The sequence below is a fragment of the Platichthys flesus genome, chromosome 16, assembly GCF_949316205.1.
Source record: "Platichthys flesus chromosome 16, fPlaFle2.1, whole genome shotgun sequence".
NCBI lineage: Eukaryota > Metazoa > Chordata > Actinopteri > Pleuronectiformes > Pleuronectidae > Platichthys > Platichthys flesus.
Genome location: NC_084960.1, coordinates 12960056 through 12981951, shown reverse-complemented (window position 1 = coordinate 12981951; position 21896 = coordinate 12960056). Strand labels below are relative to the sequence as shown.

The 21896-nt window shown below is 45.3% G+C and overlaps 2 protein-coding genes across 7 annotated transcripts; one reads left to right on the top strand and one right to left on the bottom strand.

The window, feature by feature from the left end:
- Positions 1–345: 345 nt before the first annotated feature.
- Positions 346–5342, bottom strand: ramp2 (receptor (G protein-coupled) activity modifying protein 2). Of its 2 annotated transcripts, XM_062408884.1 has the most exons (7): positions 5129–5342; positions 4284–4349; positions 4137–4163; positions 2544–3968; positions 2313–2345; positions 1996–2173; positions 346–1891 (listed from the first exon to the last, which is right to left on the bottom strand). In XM_062408884.1, exons 4-7 carry the CDS (start codon positions 2680–2682, stop codon positions 1642–1644), a joined length of 600 nt encoding a protein of 199 aa, XP_062264868.1. In that variant the 5' UTR covers positions 2683–3968; positions 4137–4163; positions 4284–4349; positions 5129–5342; the 3' UTR covers positions 346–1641. The 2 variants fall into 2 exon arrangements, with proteins under 2 accessions (XP_062264868.1, XP_062264867.1); XM_062408883.1 differs by lacking the exon at positions 2544–3968.
- A 3623-nt stretch (positions 5343–8965) lies between these two features.
- On the top strand, positions 8966–21684 carry ezh1 (enhancer of zeste 1 polycomb repressive complex 2 subunit). Of its 5 annotated transcripts, XM_062407446.1 has the most exons (21): positions 8966–9040; positions 9167–9365; positions 10720–10903; positions 11085–11210; positions 12056–12178; positions 12398–12515; positions 12654–12884; positions 13443–13545; positions 13788–13951; positions 14102–14193; positions 14309–14471; positions 15857–16041; positions 17587–17678; positions 17820–17848; positions 17960–18085; positions 19198–19376; positions 19469–19564; positions 19699–19780; positions 19936–20019; positions 20104–20188; positions 20348–21684. In XM_062407446.1, the coding sequence occupies exons 2-21, from the start codon at positions 9301–9303 to the stop codon at positions 20406–20408; spliced, it is 2388 nt and encodes a 795-aa protein (XP_062263430.1). In that variant the 5' UTR covers positions 8966–9040; positions 9167–9300; the 3' UTR covers positions 20409–21684. The 5 variants fall into 5 exon arrangements, with proteins under 5 accessions (XP_062263430.1, XP_062263433.1, XP_062263431.1 ...); XM_062407449.1 differs by having other exon boundaries at positions 8999–9365; positions 20104–20230; XM_062407447.1 differs by having other exon boundaries at positions 9001–9365; positions 19939–20019.
- The last annotated feature ends 212 nt before the right edge of the window (positions 21685–21896 follow it).

Sequence of the window (21896 nt, the reverse complement as noted above, 5' to 3'; positions counted from 1 at the left end):
CACACACAATGTACACACAAACACAGGCCCACCCTGCAGAGTTGTGTGTGCCAGATGAGGGTGTGATACATGACTGCTGTCACCGCTTCCCTCATTGCATGTCTGTGGAGACTATGCAATGCGCTATGCTACGCACTTGTACGTCAATCCAGCCCCATACAGCTTACTGGAGATACAGTGAAACTCTACCTGGAGCACAAAGCAATGCCATCTGCACTGCCCTGAGGGGAGAGGATGGTGTTTAATCAAATACTGACAAAGGTTAAAGGGCCCTTTTGCGAGAGAGATGTCACATCTCTTTGAACATGAAACAAATAAACAGCTGCCCAAAGAAGGGAATCAATGTAGAGCCAACATTCCAACTGTAGATTTAATTGTACAAAATATAAAAAAGTACATACAGTACATTGCGTGAGAGCAGGCAGGGTGTGTTCTCACAGACAGCACGGTAAGTCCTGACAATAGCAGAAAAATAACACAGTATATAAATACACATTTGGTTCCAAATCTGAAAGCGCTTACAATGGCTTTGTCGTCATAACAACACATACCCACGGGTATCAAGATTCAAGCAGAAGATAGCACGATTATCTTCTTGTCATCACTCAGTGTTTGTCACTAGGCTGCACAGACAAACTCAATATGTCCCTTTGTCTGAACTGGATTGAGACGTTAGATACACTTCGTTCAGCTCATCAACATAAGATCGTGAGGATTGTCACAGTGAAAGTGCTTAAGGATTCAATACTATTCCAAAAATAGACAATTCCAGTAAAAAGATCTCCCTCTCTGGGCGTACCCCTTCATTGTGTCCCATCTGTAACCTTTGACCCCCAAACCATATGCTCTGACTCACATAACCACATCCATACATCACACTATACTCCCTTGGTAGTTCTCCCTGTGTACACGTGGCTGACCATTTGCATATATCAAACAACGAACGCATACCTGTACCCAGATCAGCCTTGGTTTGAATAGTAAGTCGTCTAATTAGTGGCTCAGTTTGAAGAGTTCACGAGTTCAGCAATAAGTCATCATTTCAGAATCTTGTCTTTAACCAAGGCAAATGGTGTCAGACTTATCGAGGACTGTCAACAAATACATAGTTTTGCAAGCTCAAGAGCTTTTGTCATCATAAACCTGAAAATTGTGTTCTCCATTTCAAATAGAGCCGTTTTCCGAACATGTGCATCCAGTTTGGAAGTAACCAAAACCATCAGTGTTCCAATTTCCAGTCGGTGGTTGAAAGCAAATCTTTTGTCACAGTCTCTCTTCCTAAAAATTGTTAATTCGATACAGTACATGAATTAGTAATAACAAATTATTTCGTCACAGTTAGCGTCTGTTAACACCAGGGGGTTTGACTCTGATCAGCCACATTGAATATGACATTTTGAACTCTGGCTCAGAAGTGTCTATTGATCGGTTTTCTCTGCTGCTGATGTTTCAGAATTCCTCCAAGAAGTGAAGTGCAGGTTAACTTGTCAGAAACAGTCACACCTCCGAAAGCTCACCGGTGAGATTAAAGGACGGCAGCAGCCTGCGTGGAAACAAGCAGTCCTCACGTTGACAGAATAGACTGAGCATAGGTCCAGAATCGTGATTTTCCTGGTGACTGTGAACCAAGAATTGAGCTCCTCAGTAGCTGCCATCGCTATTCTTAGTTTTGAACACCACCAGTACGACCATGACCGGGATCATACAGATGGGAGTAATCACCAGGGCTAAGACGACGACCGGCGGCGGGTCGCTCAACTCCTCTTCTGGACAATCCTGGAAGAACCTGGAGTGAATGTCCACAAAGGTCTCTTCCACCAGCGGGTTGGGCCACGGGATCATGAGACAGTCAGACATCTCCTCTGTGCAATGGCTTAGGTTACTGTACAATCTGCAGCGTGGAGACAGGGAGAATATGGAAGAGGATTCCGAAATTTAGTACAAATTTGTATATTTCAAATGTCAAAAACTGCAGACACTCAACTCACTGCTCACCCGCTCACGTTACCCCACATGCACCAGTCGGTGCTGTTCAGTGACGCCATTGAACTCTCAAAAGTGTTGAGACATAAATGGCCAATCAGGGTTGACAGGCAATCCATTGTTGGAGCACCGTACATGTCACTACAGAAGTTGCATATTTCTGGGCAACGGTGGGTATCATTCCCACAAGCTGCAATGACACAGTTTAAAAAAAGAAAGAGAACAGCAACATAAACAGATTATTAAATGACAATAAAGAAATTTGGACATTCACAGGATGAAATACAAGTTTGCGTGTCTATCTGTGGTTAAAAGGTCATGTCACCTACCAAACGGCACGGTAGCCTCTCCGTAGGTTGTGTCTGAGAGGGAGAAAAGTCAGATTTTTGGATTAAAAACATTTACAGTGAACTGCTCAGGCTATCATGTGAAAACATTCTAATTCAGTCCATTAAGTTTCCATACAACAAGAATTCCTTATCATGAGCCATGAGTCTCTTTCACATGTCTGTGCTGAAGCAGGCATTTTGCAGCTGTAGAGAGGGAGACCACACACTCACCGGAGAGAACGGAGAGGAATACCCCAATGAAACCAAGTGCTCCATTCATGTCAGAAGAAAACGAATGAAGGTGCGATTCCCCCGGCTGATGACCATGTATAATAAAGCTACACGTCTTAGTCTGTGTACGGCGAGGCATAACAGGAAACCCGGCAGGATGGAAGAGACGCAGTGTAACCTTCGGTAACCAGATGTCCAAACAGTGTTACCCGCGGTTACCAGATGTTCTTGGAAGATCTGTCTGACGGCCCTGCGCCTTGGCAGCAGTGCTTCCCCTCTCCAACACGCGTTGCTCTAGGACTTTCTTCCCTTTTAAAGGGGTGGAGGCAACAAAGATTGTCTTCTCCATTCTCCCAAATAAAAGGGAGCACACCCAAGCTGGGCTGGACCCACATCTGAAAACCCTTACTCTTTAACTCTTGTTCTGCTTTTTAGTCTCAGTTTCTCACAGTCGACGGCCTGGCCAGCTCACAGCATGTGATTTATTTGCCTTTTGGGCTGCCTCTGCCAAATAGGAAACATAAGTAAACATTTAGGGCTTCAGCGTTTTGGGGTGGATGTAATCATGACGCTGCAGGGTGTGCTGTGCAGACAGGCGGGATTTCATATTTAGGTTAATTTGACCAAACCTGGAACAAGTTGTGAGACCCAGCTGACGGGCTGTTTAAAAGTAGCTATTTCCACCATAGCTGCGGCAAAGTGTTTGTTCTTTTCTGTCACGAGCAGCTCACCAGAGTGTTTCATCTGCGAGGTAGTTTCTCACTGTCGCCACTCACTACTTTAAAAGAGCAGTCAGAGAGAGAGAGATAGAGAGAGAGAGAGAGAGAGAGAGAAAGAGAGAGAGAGAGAGAGAGAGAGATGGCTTCATTGATTGAATGAAACATGAAATGCACGGCTCGTGTTTTCTCATGACCAGCTCGTTCACTTATTTCACTGGATCCACATGCTGGGCCTCTCACAACATCTGTTTGCCGAGCTGCATTTTGATTTAGTAATGACATCAGGAAATGTGTCTTTTCAGCAGAGGAGGAGCTCAGAGTTTGGGGGGAGCTGGCAGGGGAAGGAGGGGGGACAGTCAGGGGAAAGGAGAGAAAAAAAAAAGGGAAGGCACAGGATGAGGAACAGCGAAAGGGGCGCTGCTCCAAACTTCCAGTTGTTTCACAACTCTTGAGTTCATGCGTTGATCACCGACGTTGCATGGGGTGAATGACGAACAAATTCAGGAAGTTGAGCCAGGTGGGGGCCGCTCATAATGAGGTTTCAGTTAACCTTTCACCCCAAACCATTATGGACCTTTTATCTGCTGTTGCTGACCCCCACGCTGGTAGAGACCTCCCCAGGAGTTTTTCTTGGATTCTCAAGATAATACACACGAGGGGATCTTGGCAGAAACAAGCATCTCCGAGCTCTGCTTTCTCCGTATGTCTGTTCCAGGCCAAGAAAATTGATGTAAGGACTTGACCCAGAACAAACCCCCACTGGACTCAAACACTTAATCCCTATTTGAAATATACATTGAACATATATATATACAGACACACAGACATGTTGTCGACCATTTACAATAATGTGAAATAGAAAAAGCAAACTTACTGGCAGTCATCTCTACTGAGTGATAGCCTGTCGAGAAATCGCATTGGGTTAGTCAACGCATTCATTTTCATGCATGTGATCAATATATTTATATATATACATATATATATATGTATATATATGTATGTATATATTTCTTCAACATACCTACTGTTGTGGCAGGTTGTGCAGCTAAGTGTTCATCTACCAGGCCATCCACTGTCGTGCATCTTGCTGTAACAGATATAAAACAAACAGAACATTGAAATGATGATGGAAAGTTCAAAATGCTGCCATCCAGTAAACAGCACATACAAATATAATGCAGTATATGGAAAAACATAAAGGTACGTAGAGGTATATACAGTTCAAAGTATGTTATTATAATCCAGAACCTACAAACATATAGTCTTTACAAATATAATCCAGTATATAAACAGTGAAAGTAAGAAGGTATAGAATAGAATAGAGTATAAACTCTTCATTGTCATTGTATTGCACAAAATACAACAAAATGATGCGAGCTACTTCTGGTTTGGTACTTTAATGTAAAAATAACCCATCGCACACAATATATCATGTAGTTAAAAGTAAAGGAAATAGCCTGTTGAGAAAACTGTGAAACAAACAGGTCACTGTATCCTCCCTTTGTGTGCTTCTGCTTGAAGGAAATATATATACAACAATATACAATCCATGTCCTTCTTACGTGAATAATACATGTATATCTTATCTAATAAATACAAGCAATGATAATGAAAATTGTTATAGCCTGGCCTATACTGATGATAACATTTTTAACATCTACTACATGTTGTCACGGCATGATGACACTCACTACGTGACAGTTAAGTATAAAGGTAAAAACCTCAATCATGAGACAAGCTCAGCTCCTTTCTTAAAAGCCACACAATACCACTGAAAGCCTCCAAAGCATTCCTCCTGAGAGGTGAGACAGAGGGCAAGAAAAGAAGTTATACTGTAGCTTATATCAGGCTGGATCCTCGACTTACCCCAGAAGAGAAGAGCCACAAACCAGCCAGAGAACATGGGCGAGAGGCTGGTGGCTGTCATTGTGCCTGACAGTGTTCTGTGCGTCCTCACTGGTGCGTAGGGATTACATATCTCAACCTTTCCGCAGGAGGGCTCTATAAAGCAACAGGAAGCTCTCATTTCCCAGGAAGGGTGGATTTACACAACAGAGCAGGGACACTCTGATTAGCTCAAAACGACTGTGGTCCATTGGTGCACCACCATATCTCCCTCTCTCCCTCTCTCTCTTTATCCATTTCATTCACTCATCCCTCCCTCTGCTTCCAATCACAAAGTGAGGAGTTAGGTTGACCCCCCTCACAACTCTCTCTCTCTCTCTCTCTCTCTCTCTCTCTCTCTCTCTCTCTCTCTCTGATTGTCAATCAAAAATCCCCAAAACCCATTTGATACTTCTATCGTCCCAGATATGAGTAATTCGTATAAACATCCAAAAATCTATATTATATAACGATGAATGACGTTTTAAAGTTGTGCTCCACAGTGTTAGTATTTCACTTCTTCATCTTGAGCTCTAATGATGACACTCTGATTTCTTCTTTCTACAAGACCTGCAACTCTGATGCCATTGGTTCCCATTTAATTTGACATCATTGGAAAGTACGTGTTCCAGATCATGACTTCTGTTTTCTTGTTGTTGTTGGAGAGCATAAGATTTATGATGCATCAGTGGCGGTGGTGAGTCAGGAATATGTTGTTTTTTGCTGTTACACCATCGTTGATTATGACGAGCATCCCCCCCCCCCCCCTCCGTCTCTTTTCCGACCACATCTGCGTCTGACAGAACACTGAGCTTCTGTGGTAATGAGACGCAGCAGGGATCTCCACCCGTGTTAATGTGCTCGTCCACGTCACTGAATGGCAAGAGCTCTCAACTGCCGGGGCTCGGGACGACGCCAGGTGACTTGGGGGCCACAGTTAACCCACGAATAGGATCTGAAACATTTAGCTGAATTGATTTTTTAAGAGCATTAGGAGACTACAGCTGTGTCTCAATTCAGAGGCGCAATCCTTTGGAGGCTGTCTTTGAAGACCGATTGTGTCACAGCAGCTCGACTTGGCTGTGTCCCATTCCGAAGGCTTTTTCAAATGCAGAGAAACGCGAAATCACAGCGAAACGAAGGCTCAAATGGATGGATCCTTCTTCGGCCAACCTATCCCAGGATTCATTGCACTTCAGTGACAAACCATTGGTAATGACGTCAGAAAGCAACAAAGCGCCTAGGCTTGGGTATCGCTCTGTCACAATGCAACAGCTATAAGGGCGGGACGATCATGGAGGGCTTCTGTCTCAACTCGGGTGGGCCTTCCTGGTCTGTGCGGGTCATCAGAAATAGGACATTTTCCTCTGACATCCCGACCTGGGGAGGATGCGCAAACACTAATGCATTGTTATGAACGGAATCATGTTGTAGCTACTGCTGTGATCCAGGTTAAAAAGTCAAACAAACACAAAGTGTCTGGCAAACTGTTTTTATTTCCATGTTTCAATGTTAAACGAAATATTTGATAGCTCATTAGCTACCATTAGACAACAGCTAACGATAGCATTCAAAAAGCATTGTTAGCTTGACTTCATCCAGTCGGTTGCTACTTTAAACTACTTAAGACGTCTGTGTTTGTGAATTTACACAGATCAATAAACCTTCAATTTACTTGAAAGTGAGTCCCAATGACAGCCGCCAAGACCTCAACACACAGTTTACATTTAAAAACTTCTTGCCAATAATCGCATCGCTCCCCAGACGCTAATCTTCCTGTTTGCTTTAGTTTGACAGCTCAGTATCAGTGTTAGACCACTTCATAATAAACATACTTTAGGTTGCTGAGCGCATAATTAATCACCAGGGGAAATACGAAGCATAAACAACAGAGTCAGAGATCAACACCAACACAGTGATCAGAGAGAGGGGCACTCAGGTCACGTTTGTGTAGCTGTATAGTTTCTTTGTAAGAAACCAAAACACTCCCAGAGAGGTTTCTTTATCCAAGTTAGACATTTATGTGAGCATGTATTGTGTCATATCATAAAAGTAACTGAACAGTGCCATCTTGTGAGTCAGAGAAGCAGCATTTCTTTGGTTTCCTTCAATCCTCCAGAGGTTTATTTAGAAAAAAAAGTAGACTAGACAATATATTAGATCATTGAAAATGTTGACAGAATAACAATCATTCACATATATATAACTCATGCGAAGAAGTGACTCATGATTATATGTTACAGAAAAGCCTCCATCTTTCAACCAACTTCACGGAAGCATCGAGAGCTACGTTCTTTCTTTTTATTCATGGGATCTTGAGTAACTACACACTCCATATGTGCACAAAAAACATTTCAAAATATCCTTAAAAATGTGTTATTTTTGTTAAGATCGTAGAACGGCAGAAGGCTAATAAGTCATATGGTAATACCCCAAAGAATTTCTATAGAACGGGAAAAGATGTATCTATGTGAAGAGTGAATATAGGTTTGTTTATCAACGCACCCATGTGTACTTATGCATTAATAAACCTTTATGTATATTATGCAATGCTTTCATTTTAGCCCCCCTATTTGGCAGTAATGAGCAGTATATAAGCATGTTATAAGTGGTTTATACGTGTTGTAATGTGATCAAATATAAGTGTTTGTAATTGTATTTGTCAACGGGCGGTGTGGCCTAGGGGGTAGAGTGGATGTCCTCAAACAAGCAGGTTGCTGGGTCAATCCCCACTCTTCCCCATCTGCATGCCGAAGTGTCCTTGGGCAAGATACTGAACCCCTAAAAAATGCCCCCCACACTAATTGTAAGTCGCTTTGGATAAAAGCGTTGGCCAAATGACATGTAATGTAATGTAATGTTACTACTATAATTCCTACTGTGGTAACCCCTAAATCTAGGTTGGTTTACAAACAGGTATTCAATGAAAATGAATTAGAACACTTATATAAATTTGCATTCCAAATCATTTGTATCCTTAATGAATGCACATTAATAAATACAAATATAGTTACATCGTAGGCTTTTCTGTTACAAATATTGATTAGATACATTTGCTGGACTTAAATTTCAGCTGGGGAAAGTATCAACTTCTGTATCTGTGCAGTGGCACAAACTGTGAGCATCCTGACCTGTTAAAGAAAATTGGTATTTATATTTTAGTGTAATTATGTGTACAATTAGCTTTATTATAGGTCGTATGGTATAGGTCATAATAAGGTTAAAGAACTAAAATGTGCTCCATCGAACTCGATGAGTACTTTACGTGTTCATCATCTGCACAAAGGATTTCAAATCGTATATTTCAATATCAATTCTGCATTTATATAATTCTCCTTTTTGTTGCAAGAAGTACTTTCATGCCATGTTTCCACCTCGAGTTCTGTGAATTCGTATTGCACGTGAAGCAGTCATTGGTGACAGCATCAGTGGCCTGAGGAGCCTCATCCTGGGTAAAACGTGTCGAGCGCCCCCGGGAGGCAGAGAGCGGAAGTACAACTGAGCTGTTTACCGTCCGACAGAGCGTAGAGGTCTGCAGGAATGTTAGAAAACTATTGGTCAGTTTGTAACCTATAATAATCAGTTTAAACGATCATACTAGATAACTGTAATACAGGATGTACTCTCAAGTGAATGCGCCTATTATATTTATAATGAGGGTTATTTTAGTCTTTCAATTAAAAATTATCATTATAAAATCGATATAGCACGGTTTTATGTATTTTTAGCGCGTGTCTCACTCTGCCTCACCCCGTGAGTGTCCCGACGTGACTCATCCGAGAGGGGATCACATGCCGACCAAAAAAAAAAAAAAAAAGCACCCAGAGAGCTAACGCAGTATTTAAATGGCGATCTAGCTCTTTACTACGCGGACGCACAGTTGCATCAGATCCTGTACGTGCGTGCCTGTGTGTGTATGTGTGTGTGTTTGTGTTGTGTGTGTGTGTGAATGTGTGCACCGCGGCCGCTCCGCCACGCTACGCTACTTTTTTCTCATCTTTTTTTTTTTTTTATTCCCAGGACGCAGAAGAGTAATAAATCCTCGCGGGCTGGGGAAAGGCTGTGATCACAATAAAGACGTCACCCTGCTGCTCGGGTTGAGCCAAGTGCGCAGCTATTCGCAGGCGACAACAACAACACGCTCCGGCGGCACCATGCCCCTGGATGGACGGGCTGCTTTTCTCCGAGAGATCCCGAGGGTTCCTGCGTCAGATCCACGGTGAATAACCGCGTTTAACCGCCCCGGATCCCTCGGCTACAGAGAGAGAGAGAGAGAGAGGAGCAGGAGCAGGAGGAAGAGGAGGGGGGGGAGACTCGCTGCAGGCGCAAGCAGGACGCACGACGTGGATTTGGAGGTATTTAATAACTGCGACACTGGGTGGACACGGGGGGAGACGCTGCGGTAATGTGCTGCGATCGCGCTGTTTAAAGTGTCGCACATCTGGATGGACACAGTGCTGCTGCACGGATCTGCTGCTGCTGCTGCTGCTGCTGCTGCTGCTGCTTCGGGACGCAGCGCACTTTCCTGAGCTGAGGCTGAAAACGTGTGCGCACGGATCGTCAGTCCAGGAGGTGGGAGAGAGTAGAGACGCGCAGGGGAGCAGCTTCCCCCGCTCGGTTCTTATTGACCCGCACACTTATTTCCGATCGAGCGTCGGCTCCCGCAGAGAAGTTCGTGTTCTCTGAGGAGAGCGTGAAACGCGTGAAAACTGTTACTACGCACTTTTTCTGCTCCGCTTCGTGCTGGTTTTGTGGGGAGGCACGCCCACTCCTGAGCAATGTGGATGCCCCCCCCCCGCCCCGTGCTTTCACACGCACTCACACTTTATTTATTCATGTGCGCGTTGTGTGTCCGTTTGCTTATCATCACCGTTACATTAGAAACCGATGACGAAGAGGAAGATGGAGACTCTGAACCGTTTAAAGCACCTGTGTGTGGAAAAACACGAGATGTCAGTTTTGTTTTGCCAACAGTGGGGGGCGCTGTTTGGAACAGACTTCCAGTTTGAGTGAAAGGGGAAGTTTTGCATCAGTGAGAAGCAGAAAGGAAAAGAGCATCCTACTTATCGTCATTTAATTACAGCTTGTTACCATCTTTAATACCAACTACTTAAATTAAAGTGTTTTGATCAGGTAGTTGTTTTTTTATATTTTTATATTAAGGATTTATGCTGTTTATTATGTTGTGTTTATTGTGTTAAGTGTCTTGTTTTGTTCTCTTTTACCCCCCTGTGTTTGGTAAAGTTCTTTTACCTTGTTCAGATAAGTGCTATAGAAATAAAGTTATTATTATTATGATAATAATAATATTAACACAGCTATCTGTAGGCTGTTAAAGTAATTGACAATTGCTGGTTAAAACAGTCAAATTACTACTTTATAAAGTGTTGTCAGAGGACCAAATACTATTGAAAATTACTTAAAGTTTTCCTGATATTGTTCCCATTCAACTTTTTGCGATTACAAAAAATCTGTCGTTGACCTCAGCACCTAATGCCCGTGCAGCCTGTCCCCGGTGATGTTGGATTTTTTAACCACACAGCATCTCTTGTCTTATTCTTTTTTTTTTTAAGCATCATGGAGGATGCAGCTGCCACAGACCCAGTCCCTGCCACTGGTGCCGCCCCAGCACCCCCAAGACCTCAGCCTTCCTCCCTCGCCAACTCTCGCAGCTTGCTGGAGTGGAGGCGGAGGGTCAAGTCCGAGTATATGCGCCTGCGCCAATTAAAACGCCTTAAAAAAGCAGAGGAGGTCAAGGTGGGTGAGCGCAGTTAGAGACACATCCCCATATAACGGTTTGGTTTGTTACTGTTTGCACGGTTCCTTGCAGGAGGTGTGTGTTTTTTATATGCAGCACTCGCAGTGTTTGTTTATGTGCCCGGTGCCATAAAAAAAACAAAAGTGTGACATTTGCTTTGTTCTGTTTGTGTTTTTTTAGAGCCTGTTCGTGTCCAACAGACAGAAGATCGAGCGGCAGACGAATCTCCTGAACACAGAGTGGTCCAAGCTCAGGATTCAGCCCACACCTCTGTCCACTTCCGGTGGAGCTATGGCCGGAAAAAAGGTGTGTGCGCATCTGTGTGTGTGTGTGTGTGTGTGTGTGTGCTGAAGAGGGTGTAATAATATCTGTTGCATCACAATCTTTTAAATACCATCCTCCTGCCTGCACTCTACAGTTCAGACATCATCTTCCTACACCAGCAGGTCAGGGTCAACTAGTTATTACCTCCACCAAGGAGGTTACTGTATGCCTTCGTATCGCTTGATTCTAAGATTATGCAAAAACTACTCGACCAATAATCATTATATCCTGTGGAGGGTTGGCGCATGACCCAAGAAATGTTGGGTGGATGCAGGATTTTTTTGTAATGTAATGTATGGCCATTTTTCAACGTTTTCATTGATTTCTCTGAAAATAATTCATGGATCGTGATGGAAAAATCGAGTACGTGTCAGAGACAGATATTTATAGAATGCTCTGCAAATCCAAATGAATATCTGGATCTAGTGAATTTAAACGCGGTTTCATAAAGGAGAGTGTTGGGCCTCAGCAGTGGTGTGCACTCGACTGAGCTCCATTCTAGTCATGTCTATTATTGTTTTTACATGAGTGTCATGTCCATCGCGCTGAGTCCACTTCACCAGCTCTACTGCTCTGCTCTCATTCCCACCTGCCTGTCAGATGTTGCACGAAAATCAAGCTGTGTGTCAGAAACTGATGGTATGGTATGTGACTCTGTAGGAGCTCATGATATAACAAGCCGAGAGTATGACGGCATCATTCGCTTCCCACGTGCTGCCAGGTTCGGGCTATACTGGGTTTACTGGGTTTATCTTCCCCTGTTACATAGTAATAAGATTGCAGAGGATTGTTCTAGTGTCTGGTCCCTAACCGTTCTTCTTTTACAGATGTGCACGGTGGAGTTTGGCTTCCCAGGATTCAAAGCTCAAGCCATCGCCATGAGGCCCCTGTCCACAGTGGCAGGAATCCCCTTCATGTACTCCTGGTCGCCTCTGCAGCACAACTTCATGGTATGAAGTAAACCACATTGTGATGCAGGCGATGCAGTCACAGTATTTCACAATATTTGTTTCACAATATTGCCCTTATTCACCTGATTCCTATTTGGAAGATGTTGAAAATCAACCGTCACCGATGTACAAGTGGATTTTCCCTAGTTCCATAAACGCTTTATTTTGACAATGAAAGAGCGTCACGTACCTGTCTTGATGGGAGTTTTTGCGTCCTAGGTGGAGGACGAGACGTTCCTTCACAACATCCCCTACATGGGCGACGAGGTGCTGGAACAGGACGAGGCCTTCCTGGAGGAGCTCATCGACAACTACGATGGCGTGCATGGGGACAGAGGTGTGTGTCCCCTCAAGCTCGGATGTACCTCATTTGGGTTCATTATATGCTAATGATGTAGCTTTGGTTCTGGAAGCCTGTTGGGGGTTATATCGAAGGTTCACGCTGTGTCATTCCTTCTCACATGTCGTGTCCCAGAGGGCGGTTTCATCAGCGACGAGGTCTTCAAAGAGCTGGTGGAGGCCTTGAGCCAGTACTCGGACCACGAGGAGGAGGAAGAGGAGGAGGCGGTGGCCCTGGCCGTGGTGGAGGCGGTGGGGAAGAAGGAGGAGGAGAGGGCCATGAGGAGGAGCTCGGCGGAGGGTTCGGAGGAGACCAAAGCGGGGGCCGTGGCGTTCGTCAAGAGGAAGAGGAGGAGCACGACGGAGGGTGAGTTCACACGAGAGGGCGGCAGCGCGAACAAGGGCGACACTGTTCCTCTTGCAACACTGTACAGCTGCCGCAAGGTCGTCCTGTCCCAACAGCACTTGAGCTGGCATTGTTTACTCTAAAGCAACCACTGTGTCCCAGCATGGGCACTCTGTGTGTGTGTGTGTGTGTGTGTGTGTGTGTGTGTGTTTGAGGGAACTTGTTTGTTCATGACACTGATATGTCCCGTCTCTAATTACACAATTGAATGACCTCTTGTTCCCGGCTTTATTAGAAACTGGACTACACACAAACACTTGCAACACTAAGGGATAGTGAAATTGAAGCACACCCGAGCACTCGGTCAAACCCAGTGCACGATTGAAGGGACCATGAAAAAACACACGGAAAAAAAAAGACAACTACACTGTTCTCACGAGAGCTGCCTTCAGAGCATGTTAACGCTGAACAGCCTTAAGAACCGGGAAACCCTCGGCTCCTTTGCAAAAATGTGTAAAAGTATTTGTGAATCTGAATTGTGGTCCAACTCTGCTCCCTTATTATCTTGTCTCCTAATAGTGAGGGACTTGTGCGGCAGCAGGAAGATCCCCAACGATAAGATATTTATGGCCATTGCCTCCATGTTCCCGTACAAGGGCACCACAGAGGAGCTGAAAGAAAAGTAAGAAAAGCGAAGTGAAACCGCCGGTCGGCGCTCACAATGCCGAACGGGCCCGTTGCTTAGAGGTCACCATGGCGACGCGAGCCGTCGGGGAGGAAAGTAATAATGGCGGCTCGCTCTCAGGCTCCCTGACTCAAAGGAGCACTTGCATCAGCATCTGAAAGAGCTTTATGTTAAGAGACATCAACTTCAAATGAGCATACGTATCACGGGCTGAAAGTTGTTCCCTGTCGCCATCGCAGGTACAAGGACCTCCTCGAGCCCCCCAGCCTGGTGAAGCTGCCCCCACTTTGCACCCCCAACCTGGACGGACCCTTTGCAAAGTCGGTGCAGCGGGAGCAGTCCTTACACTCCTTCCACACACTCTTCTGCAGACGCTGCTTCAAATACGACTGTTTCCTACACCGTAATGGCTTCTGTTGTGTCTATTATCAATTCTCCTGCAAATTCATTTTTTGTGATTCCCTGAGATTTTAGCTCTGATTACACTTTGAGGTTCACTGTGGACAGTTGCAATATATAAAACAGAATATATCGTTGTCTTCTTTTCTTTTAGCTTTTCATGCTACGCCCAATGTTTACAAGAGGAAGACTAAGGAGATCCGCATGGTGACTGAGCCATGTGGTGCAGATTGCTTTCTGCTGCAGGTATGCCACGCCCACAATCCTGCAACCTGTCCATGCATTCTCTTCAGCGATGTTGTCATTGTTTACTCTTTGTCATGTTTGTTTTTGTCTCTCCCTACCACCTACTCCTCTGAAGAAAGGGGCTAAAGAGTTTGTGGATCAGAATATGGTACGGCCCCAGAGGTCTCGCCGATGTCGGAAGCAGCAGCGTTCCACCGTGTCCAGCTGTCCCGGACCATCCGGGTCCACTGAGGAGGGCAAAGGGGGCGACAGTGACCATGAGACCACCTCCTCCTCAGGTACAGGACTCAGATCTCACAAGAGAACACATTCGGGAGCTGCTTTTGAAACCATCAGGTGCTTTGTCTAGACATGAAACTTACACAAGCAACGGAAAAACAGGTTTTAGTTCGGTTCTTATGCTGTAGACTTGAAGATACAGTGCAGTATTTACTTGTACTGAAGAATCTGTCATTATGAGACTTCTATTTTCACACCTAAAAGTGAATGATTCACTAATGCTTGTTATAATGCATTAAAGGTTCTGTGCTGTGTATTTCCACACACTATAGGCACAGTTGTTTTCAGGTGTTACTGAGACTCTGAGTCACTGTATGACTCTGTGAGTGGCTGCATCATATGACTTCCCCGCATAGTCCCCCTTTCTGGCAGGCTGACTGCAGCTCTTCAGAAAAGTGAAATTTGGCCGGGGATGATAGCTTTCAAGTCATATCCTGCTCCGTCCGGCCCCCCTCTTCCATCCCCTCTCAATATCAGCTTTCGCTTGCCAAGCAAAATAAACCAAACATTAGTTTTGCCTGCTTCAGACCCAACATAAACACTTTGCTCCCCCCTCCCCTCTCTTACTGTGGCCCTTTTTTCTCTTCCTCTTTAATTTCTATTGACATCTGCATGTGGTGAGCAGTGGGAGGGAAATAAGAGCGATCTCCTGTGGATCTTTATCTTTATTCTGCCCTCCCTCCCGGAGCTCTCAGGTCGTCTCTCTGTGCCGTCAGTGCCTCACTCGGAGTCCCTGTTAGTTTTGGAAGCCGCTCACGCTCTTCGCCGGTGACTCAGCAGACTCTCTCTCTCTCACACGTTTTGAGATAATGTGGAAAAAAACAGATTGTTGAGCAGATTAATAAAGATACTCTGTGTGGTGGAGCATGTGGCCGCAGCAATGCTGCATTCTGCCTGTTGCCAAGCAACATTAGGCTCTCTGCCTCGAGCTGTGGGTGTGCAAGCATCAGTCCTGAATATCCCAAAAAGCTCAATCAAAGCCCATGGTCCTTTGAGGACTGTGTACCGTGTACTGTGTGTGTTTGTGTGTGTGTGTGCGCGTGTGTGTGTGTGTGTGCGCGTGCCTGTGTGTGCGTCTGTTTGTGTGTGCGCGCATGTGTGTGTGCGCGTGCCTGTGTGTGAGTCTGTTTGTCTGTGCGCGCGCGTGTGTGTGTGTGCGCGTGTGTGTGTGTGCGTCTGTATGTGTGCGTGTGTGTGTGTGTGCGTGCAGATAAAAGCTGCCTAGACCAAGGAATTGAAAAGTGATTGCGTGTGCTGCTGCATGTGGGCAGGTTCCAAAAATATGAAACAAACTGTCTGCCGAGAGTAGTTAGTTAGTAATACTGACGTTTGTTTTTGTGTGTATATCTACGTGTGTGTGTGTGTGTGTGTTTGTGCGAAACAGAGAGTCATTCACGGTGCCAGACTCCCACCAAGCCGTGTCCAGGGGATGATGACGGCGAGCAGCAGCCGTGCTGTGTGGTCCAGTGGAGCGGGGCGGAGGAGTCGCTGTTCAGGGTCCTGCACGGCACGTATTTCAACAACTTCTGCTCCATCGCGCGTCTCATCGGTACCAAGAGCTGCAAGGAGGTGAAACGTCTGCACGTTTTTCGGTTTTCCCATGTCAACTTGTTTCCCCTGGCCCAAAGAGAAACAATTACTTTGCTGTGTTCATACATCTTTGTTATTACTGTATGACATAGATCCAAGCAAATCCAGTTTTTTTGGTTTTTAAGTTTTAAGTTGAGATTTTCCCTTCACACTTTATTTATTGCCACTGAAACACATAGTTTGTGCAAAAGAGTCTTCTCAAGAGTCTTCTCATTCCACCTCTATAACCTTGTCGAAACCTGGTGCCTACATTACCCACAATGCAAGTTGACTGCCAACACTTAAGGAGCTGGATCAGGTGTGTTATAGTTTAGCCTTGACGAGGCAGTAATGAGGAGCAGTCTACAAATATCTAGTTAAGCGTCTCAAAGCATTTTTGTATTGGAAGTTCGAGACCTTAACATTTTATAGAGAAACCAAACAGTTCCCACAGCGAGAACATTTTGGCAACTGGAGAGAAAAGATCAAGTGTCGTCACTTGAGAAAAAATACTTTTTTCAGTTCCCTCAGGAGCAAAAAAAAAGCTTTATTCAGCTGTTTTCACATAGAGCAATAATACTCCCCAAGACCTGAAAACGCACTTTGATGTGTAAATACGTGGCGAGTTCCTCTTTAAAACGCCATATGCTGGAACGAGAAAAGGGCTGGAGATAGATATTAAAGATTCTCAAAGCCTCAGTCGAGCAGAAACAGAAAAGGAATCTCAATTCAAACAAGGGAATAGAAAGTAGAAGCGAGAGGTTTTATGAGAAATCAGTTGCTTTACTTGTTGTTAAATAAACGGTGGAAAATGACTGATAATGAAAGGGATGCGTAGTGGTTTTGAAACACGGTACAATACAAAACTTGCGCCGCTGATTTCCGTTGCGTTTGCGTCAGTGCGAGTGTAATGACATGCATCCTGTGCGTGTGGTTTTATGATGTGGATAATTGGGCGGACTAGAGAGAGAATGGCATGTGGCACCATAAACAGGGATGCGTTCCAGATGTGACGTCTCTCATACGCTCATATTACATAACATATTACAGATCTCGGAGCGCTTTTTCAAAAAACTGCTCAGCTCAGTGCAGCTGAAAAAAAATGTATATGTCTTTGACACACGTAAAAGCCTGTCCATCATCCCTCTGTATGTCCAGAACACCCCGCCCACTTCTTAATCAAGTGGAAATGCTAAAACCAGCTGCATCATTATGTCTGTCTGCATCTCCGGGAAGAGGCCAAATCCGGGTTTTGGCAGCAAGGAGATGTTGTGTGTGTGTGTGTGTGTGTGTGTGTGTGTGTGTGTTTGTGTGTGTCCCTGCAGATGTTTGTGTATTTTTGGCCTCTGCAGTGGAGATTTGATAACAGAGGATGGTTGGAGGGGGGGGGGGGGTGTTGTGTGGCGTAATCGAGACAATGTGCTTTTCAGCTTGAGCGGTAAATTACACAACCTCATTAGAATAAAGGGAACCAAATTACTTCACAGCAGTAACCTAACGTTTCCGTGTGATGTTGTTTCATGACCTTTAACCCCCCCCCCCCAGGTGTACGAGTTCGCAGTGAAGGAGGTCCTGATCCATCGGGTTCCTTTAGAGGACGGAGGCATCTTGCCCCAAAAGAAGAAAAGGAAACACAGGCAGGATGAAAAAGAAATTACATTTAATTACGTTTTCCTTATCAAATTAATACTTTGGTGTCTTCAGAAGATGAAAAGTGAGCAAGTGTGGAACAGGATTCTCACATAACTCCTCCCCCTGGTGTTTGTCTGATGTTGCAGGTTATGGGCGAAGATCCAGCTGAAGAAAGGTGCGTTCCTCCCCCACTGAATTATCCCCGTGTGACTTTTACTACACTGCCCTCTGAAACACAAACCGGCTTTCTGTGCCAGTCTGAGGGTTTTGTCCTCTGTTGCTCCAGATAACTCCTCCAATCAGGTGTACAACTACCAACCATGTGACCACCCCGACCATCCGTGCGACAGCTCCTGCCCTTGTGTGATGACCCAGAACTTCTGCGAGAAGTTCTGTCAGTGTGAGCACGAGTGTGAGTGTCACCTTTTCTGTTTCACCTGTCTCTCACGTATTATGCGCATCTTTCCTTTACACAAACACAAAGAAGCAGACACAGAGAAGTAGCCTGTTCGGCCCTGGTGCGGCTAAAAGAAAATAGTTTGTCACCACATTTTCCACTGGAAGCTCCCAGTAGCTTTCAAAACCTCATTTATTTTTGCCAGGCCACAGTAGAGCAGGGCAGCAGAATGTAAAACGATTCTGCAGTCTTCTGGCAGCAGTCAGAGGAGAAGCTGTCCTCTGGCGGGGATAGGTGGGTGTCTGTTTAACTCAGAGCTGCATTCACAATGAGGCATTCGCTGCAGCAGTAATGACCCAGAACTGTGTTTTCCAAAATGACCACACGGTGGAGGAATGCATTTTGGATTTTGCCCTCTAGGGAGCTTAAACCAGAGAACGGGGATAAGAAGAGGTAAACATATTTTCTTTGGTTTGGTTTTGCCCCATTTGTGCATCACTTGCGGTCCAGTCACCTCCCCCCCCCCTCCTCCCCCCCCCGCCTCCTCCTCCTTACCCGAACGTTACCTCGCCTTTTCCCGTAGCAGGGGAGAGCTTTGGCCAAACAGGAAGCAGCCCCTGGTCGCACATGTGCGTGCTTTAAAAGACTTGGAGGGGAATCAAAGGGATGTGTCAGGCTCTGCGCCTGATATACAACCTCATCTCCAACATCAGCATGACTCAGGCTGCTCCGGCTAAGCAGTGCTCGATGATACTGACGCACAAAGCTCACACAGGCTGAGCATGGGAGGTTACAGCGCCGCAGCAGTGGAGACAAGCGCTGCCTGTAGTTGTTGCTGTGGATGGTTTTAACCAAGCAGAGGCTCCTTAAAAGACATTTTGGATTTTTCTTGCCTGATCGTTGTGGTCATCTGCCAAGAGGGTGTTGTGTTACACTCTGCAAAATTATATTTCAGCATATCTGCCAGCAGAGGTCTCCATTGAGTCTCTCTGCCATTGTTCTTCTCTGCTGCAGCTGCATTTGGAGATGGAACTGATCCATCATAATCAAATTGTGTTCTGCCCAGTCATGCATCATATTTCTGCATAGCCCCTTTCTGAGCAGCGCTGGCTCTGAATGTTTTCCAGGCCAGAACCGCTTCCCAGGCTGCAGGTGCAAGACTCAGTGTAACACCAAACAGTGTCCCTGCTACCTGGCTGTGAGGGAGTGCGACCCAGATCTGTGCATGACCTGCGGGACAGCGGACCAGTGGGACAGCAAAGTGGTCTCCTGCAAGAACTGCAGCATCCAGAGAGGCCTGAAAAAGGTACAAAGGGGACACTTGAAGGTCACAGCAGCTAAAAAATATATAATCTGTCGTCATGTTTGAGGTCACTCATGTTGGTCGTTCCTCTTTAGCACCTGCTGCTGGCGCCATCGGATGTCGCCGGGTGGGGCACCTTCATCAAAGAGGCTGTTCAGAAGAATGAATTCATCTCAGAGTACTGCGGAGAGGCAAGGCCACGCTGATTGGTCAGATATTAAAGACATTTTGCTTACGAGCTTTCAGATAGATGACACCGTTGTGTGTGTGTGTGTGTGTGTGTGTGTGGGTGTGTGGGTGTGTGGGTGTGTGTGTGTGTGTGCAGCTGATCTCTCAGGACGAGGCAGACCGACGTGGCAGGATCTACGACAAATACATGTCCAGCTTCCTTTTCAACTTGAACAATGGCAAGTATTCCTCAATCTCCCTTTTCTGTTATATATTGCAAGTCGCTTTGGATAAAAACCTCAGCTAAATGAAACGTAATGTAATGTAATATAGTCCCGCCCTATCCCTGCCGTGTGTTAAGCAATCCTTCATAAACTCTGTGCGTATCTCTCAGTAGACTTTGTTGTGGACGCCACACGAAAGGGGAACAAAATCCGCTTTGCAAATCATTCAGTTAATCCCAACTGTTACGCAAAAGGTGAGGCCGTCTCACATGTTCTGCTATGACGTCTAACGTGAATTAAAAGACTTGGTGACCTTTTCCTTTGTTTTGCCGTTGCAGTGGTAATGGTTAACGGGGACCATCGCATCGGGATCTTTGCCAAACGAGCTATCCTGCAAGGAGAGGAGCTTTTCTTCGACTACAGGTAGAGTCACAGGCCTTTTGGTGACTCTCCATCAGCTTCAAAGTAAAAGACGAAGGACAAAGCAAAAACAGACAGGCAGATGTATACTGGGATCATGTGACTTTCTGCTGTTGTGGCATATTTAAGACGCTTTGCTTCCTCTTCCTCTTCCTCCCACAGATACAGCCAAGCTGACGCCCTCAAGTACGTGGGGATAGAGAGGGAGGTGGCGACGACCTAGCTGCACCAGGCGGCAACCTCCTGAGCCTGTCGCCCCTAACGCTTCTTACCCTCTCTGCAGTGTCACGTCTGGCTGACGACTTTTCCAAAACCTCACTGTCTCACTCCTCCCCGCTGCACTTCCAAAAATAGACAGTCCCTCCCTGATGGTTTGCAGGTGCAGCTGCTCTGCAGACGCCTCACCGCCACCATCAAGGACGGCTGCTGCCTCCTCCTTACCCCCCCCCCCCCCCCCCCCCCACATACCCACCAACCCCGCAAGACTGTACACGCCAAGCTTATGAAACAAAACCATTAACAGTGGAAATACTATTAATCCACATTGCACATTTTCTTCGGTTACATCTTGTCAAAGCAAAGCGGTGACAATTACCCATCATGCAGCGTGTTAATCTCTCTCAGCCGTTTTGTTACTGTGCTTATAGACCGGCTTTTGTTTGACCCCTCGACACGTAACGTAAGCTTTTACTTCGTACCCGATGATGATCGGTGAAATGCATGTGCTGTCTCTTGGATAATCAAACCATTAAACGTGTTAGCCACAGCATTAGCTTCAGTCAGACACAGTCACTCTGTATCGTAGTGTTGTGTTGCCCTCTTCAGAGGAAACCTGACCGGGTGCGTTCCCCTGTGAACCCCAGTCAGTGGCAGGCCTCTCCGCCACATCTCTATGGTAAAATAAGTTATTGTGCATTTATATCATTGTTCTGCAACAAAAAAAAAAATAGGCAACCGGACGAGAAACCGACTGACTGAATGTAGCCTGTGGACGATGGTGAAGAGATCTCATCCCCTCTTTTCATATTTTAACACACCAACCTATTCCTGATTGGTACTCTACGCGCACATCCAACATTTCGAATCATGTTTACGTGATGTTGAATCCGTCACACCTTGCGAGGCAAGTAATTGACAAATGAACGAATCACAGATTAAATGTCTTCCTTTAAAACTCGTATACAAGTGCCAAATGTATTTCTACACAGAGAAAAGACTGAAGCAGTGTGGAGGAGTAACTTCTGCAAGGTTTAAACAATGGGAAAAACAAAAAGTTTGACCAAATATTCAAGTCCCCCACATGTGAATGTAAAATATCATTTATCATCTTGTCTTCTTCTTTTTATACGTCCAGATTTGTTATCCGCTCCGTTCTTCATTTTTGAAACATTAATTCCCACTTTGAAATGAGATCTTTGTCAACAGAGATGAACAAAATGGAGTTTACTGATATGTACAGTGTATGCCTATAAAAATAAAACTTTAACTTTATACATTAAGACACGCTGCACTTGTCCTTTTTGTGTGTTGGTCCAAAAGCTCCACCGCAATGCTCACACACATTTGTTGCTGTAACGTGCCTGATTCTCTTTCAAGATCCTTCAAGTGAAAAATAGATGAAACTGTCTCACAACTTATCTCCAGTGTTGTGCATGAACGAACGCAAAAGACCGAATTCATTGAACACATTCACTTTTATGAGAACGATGAA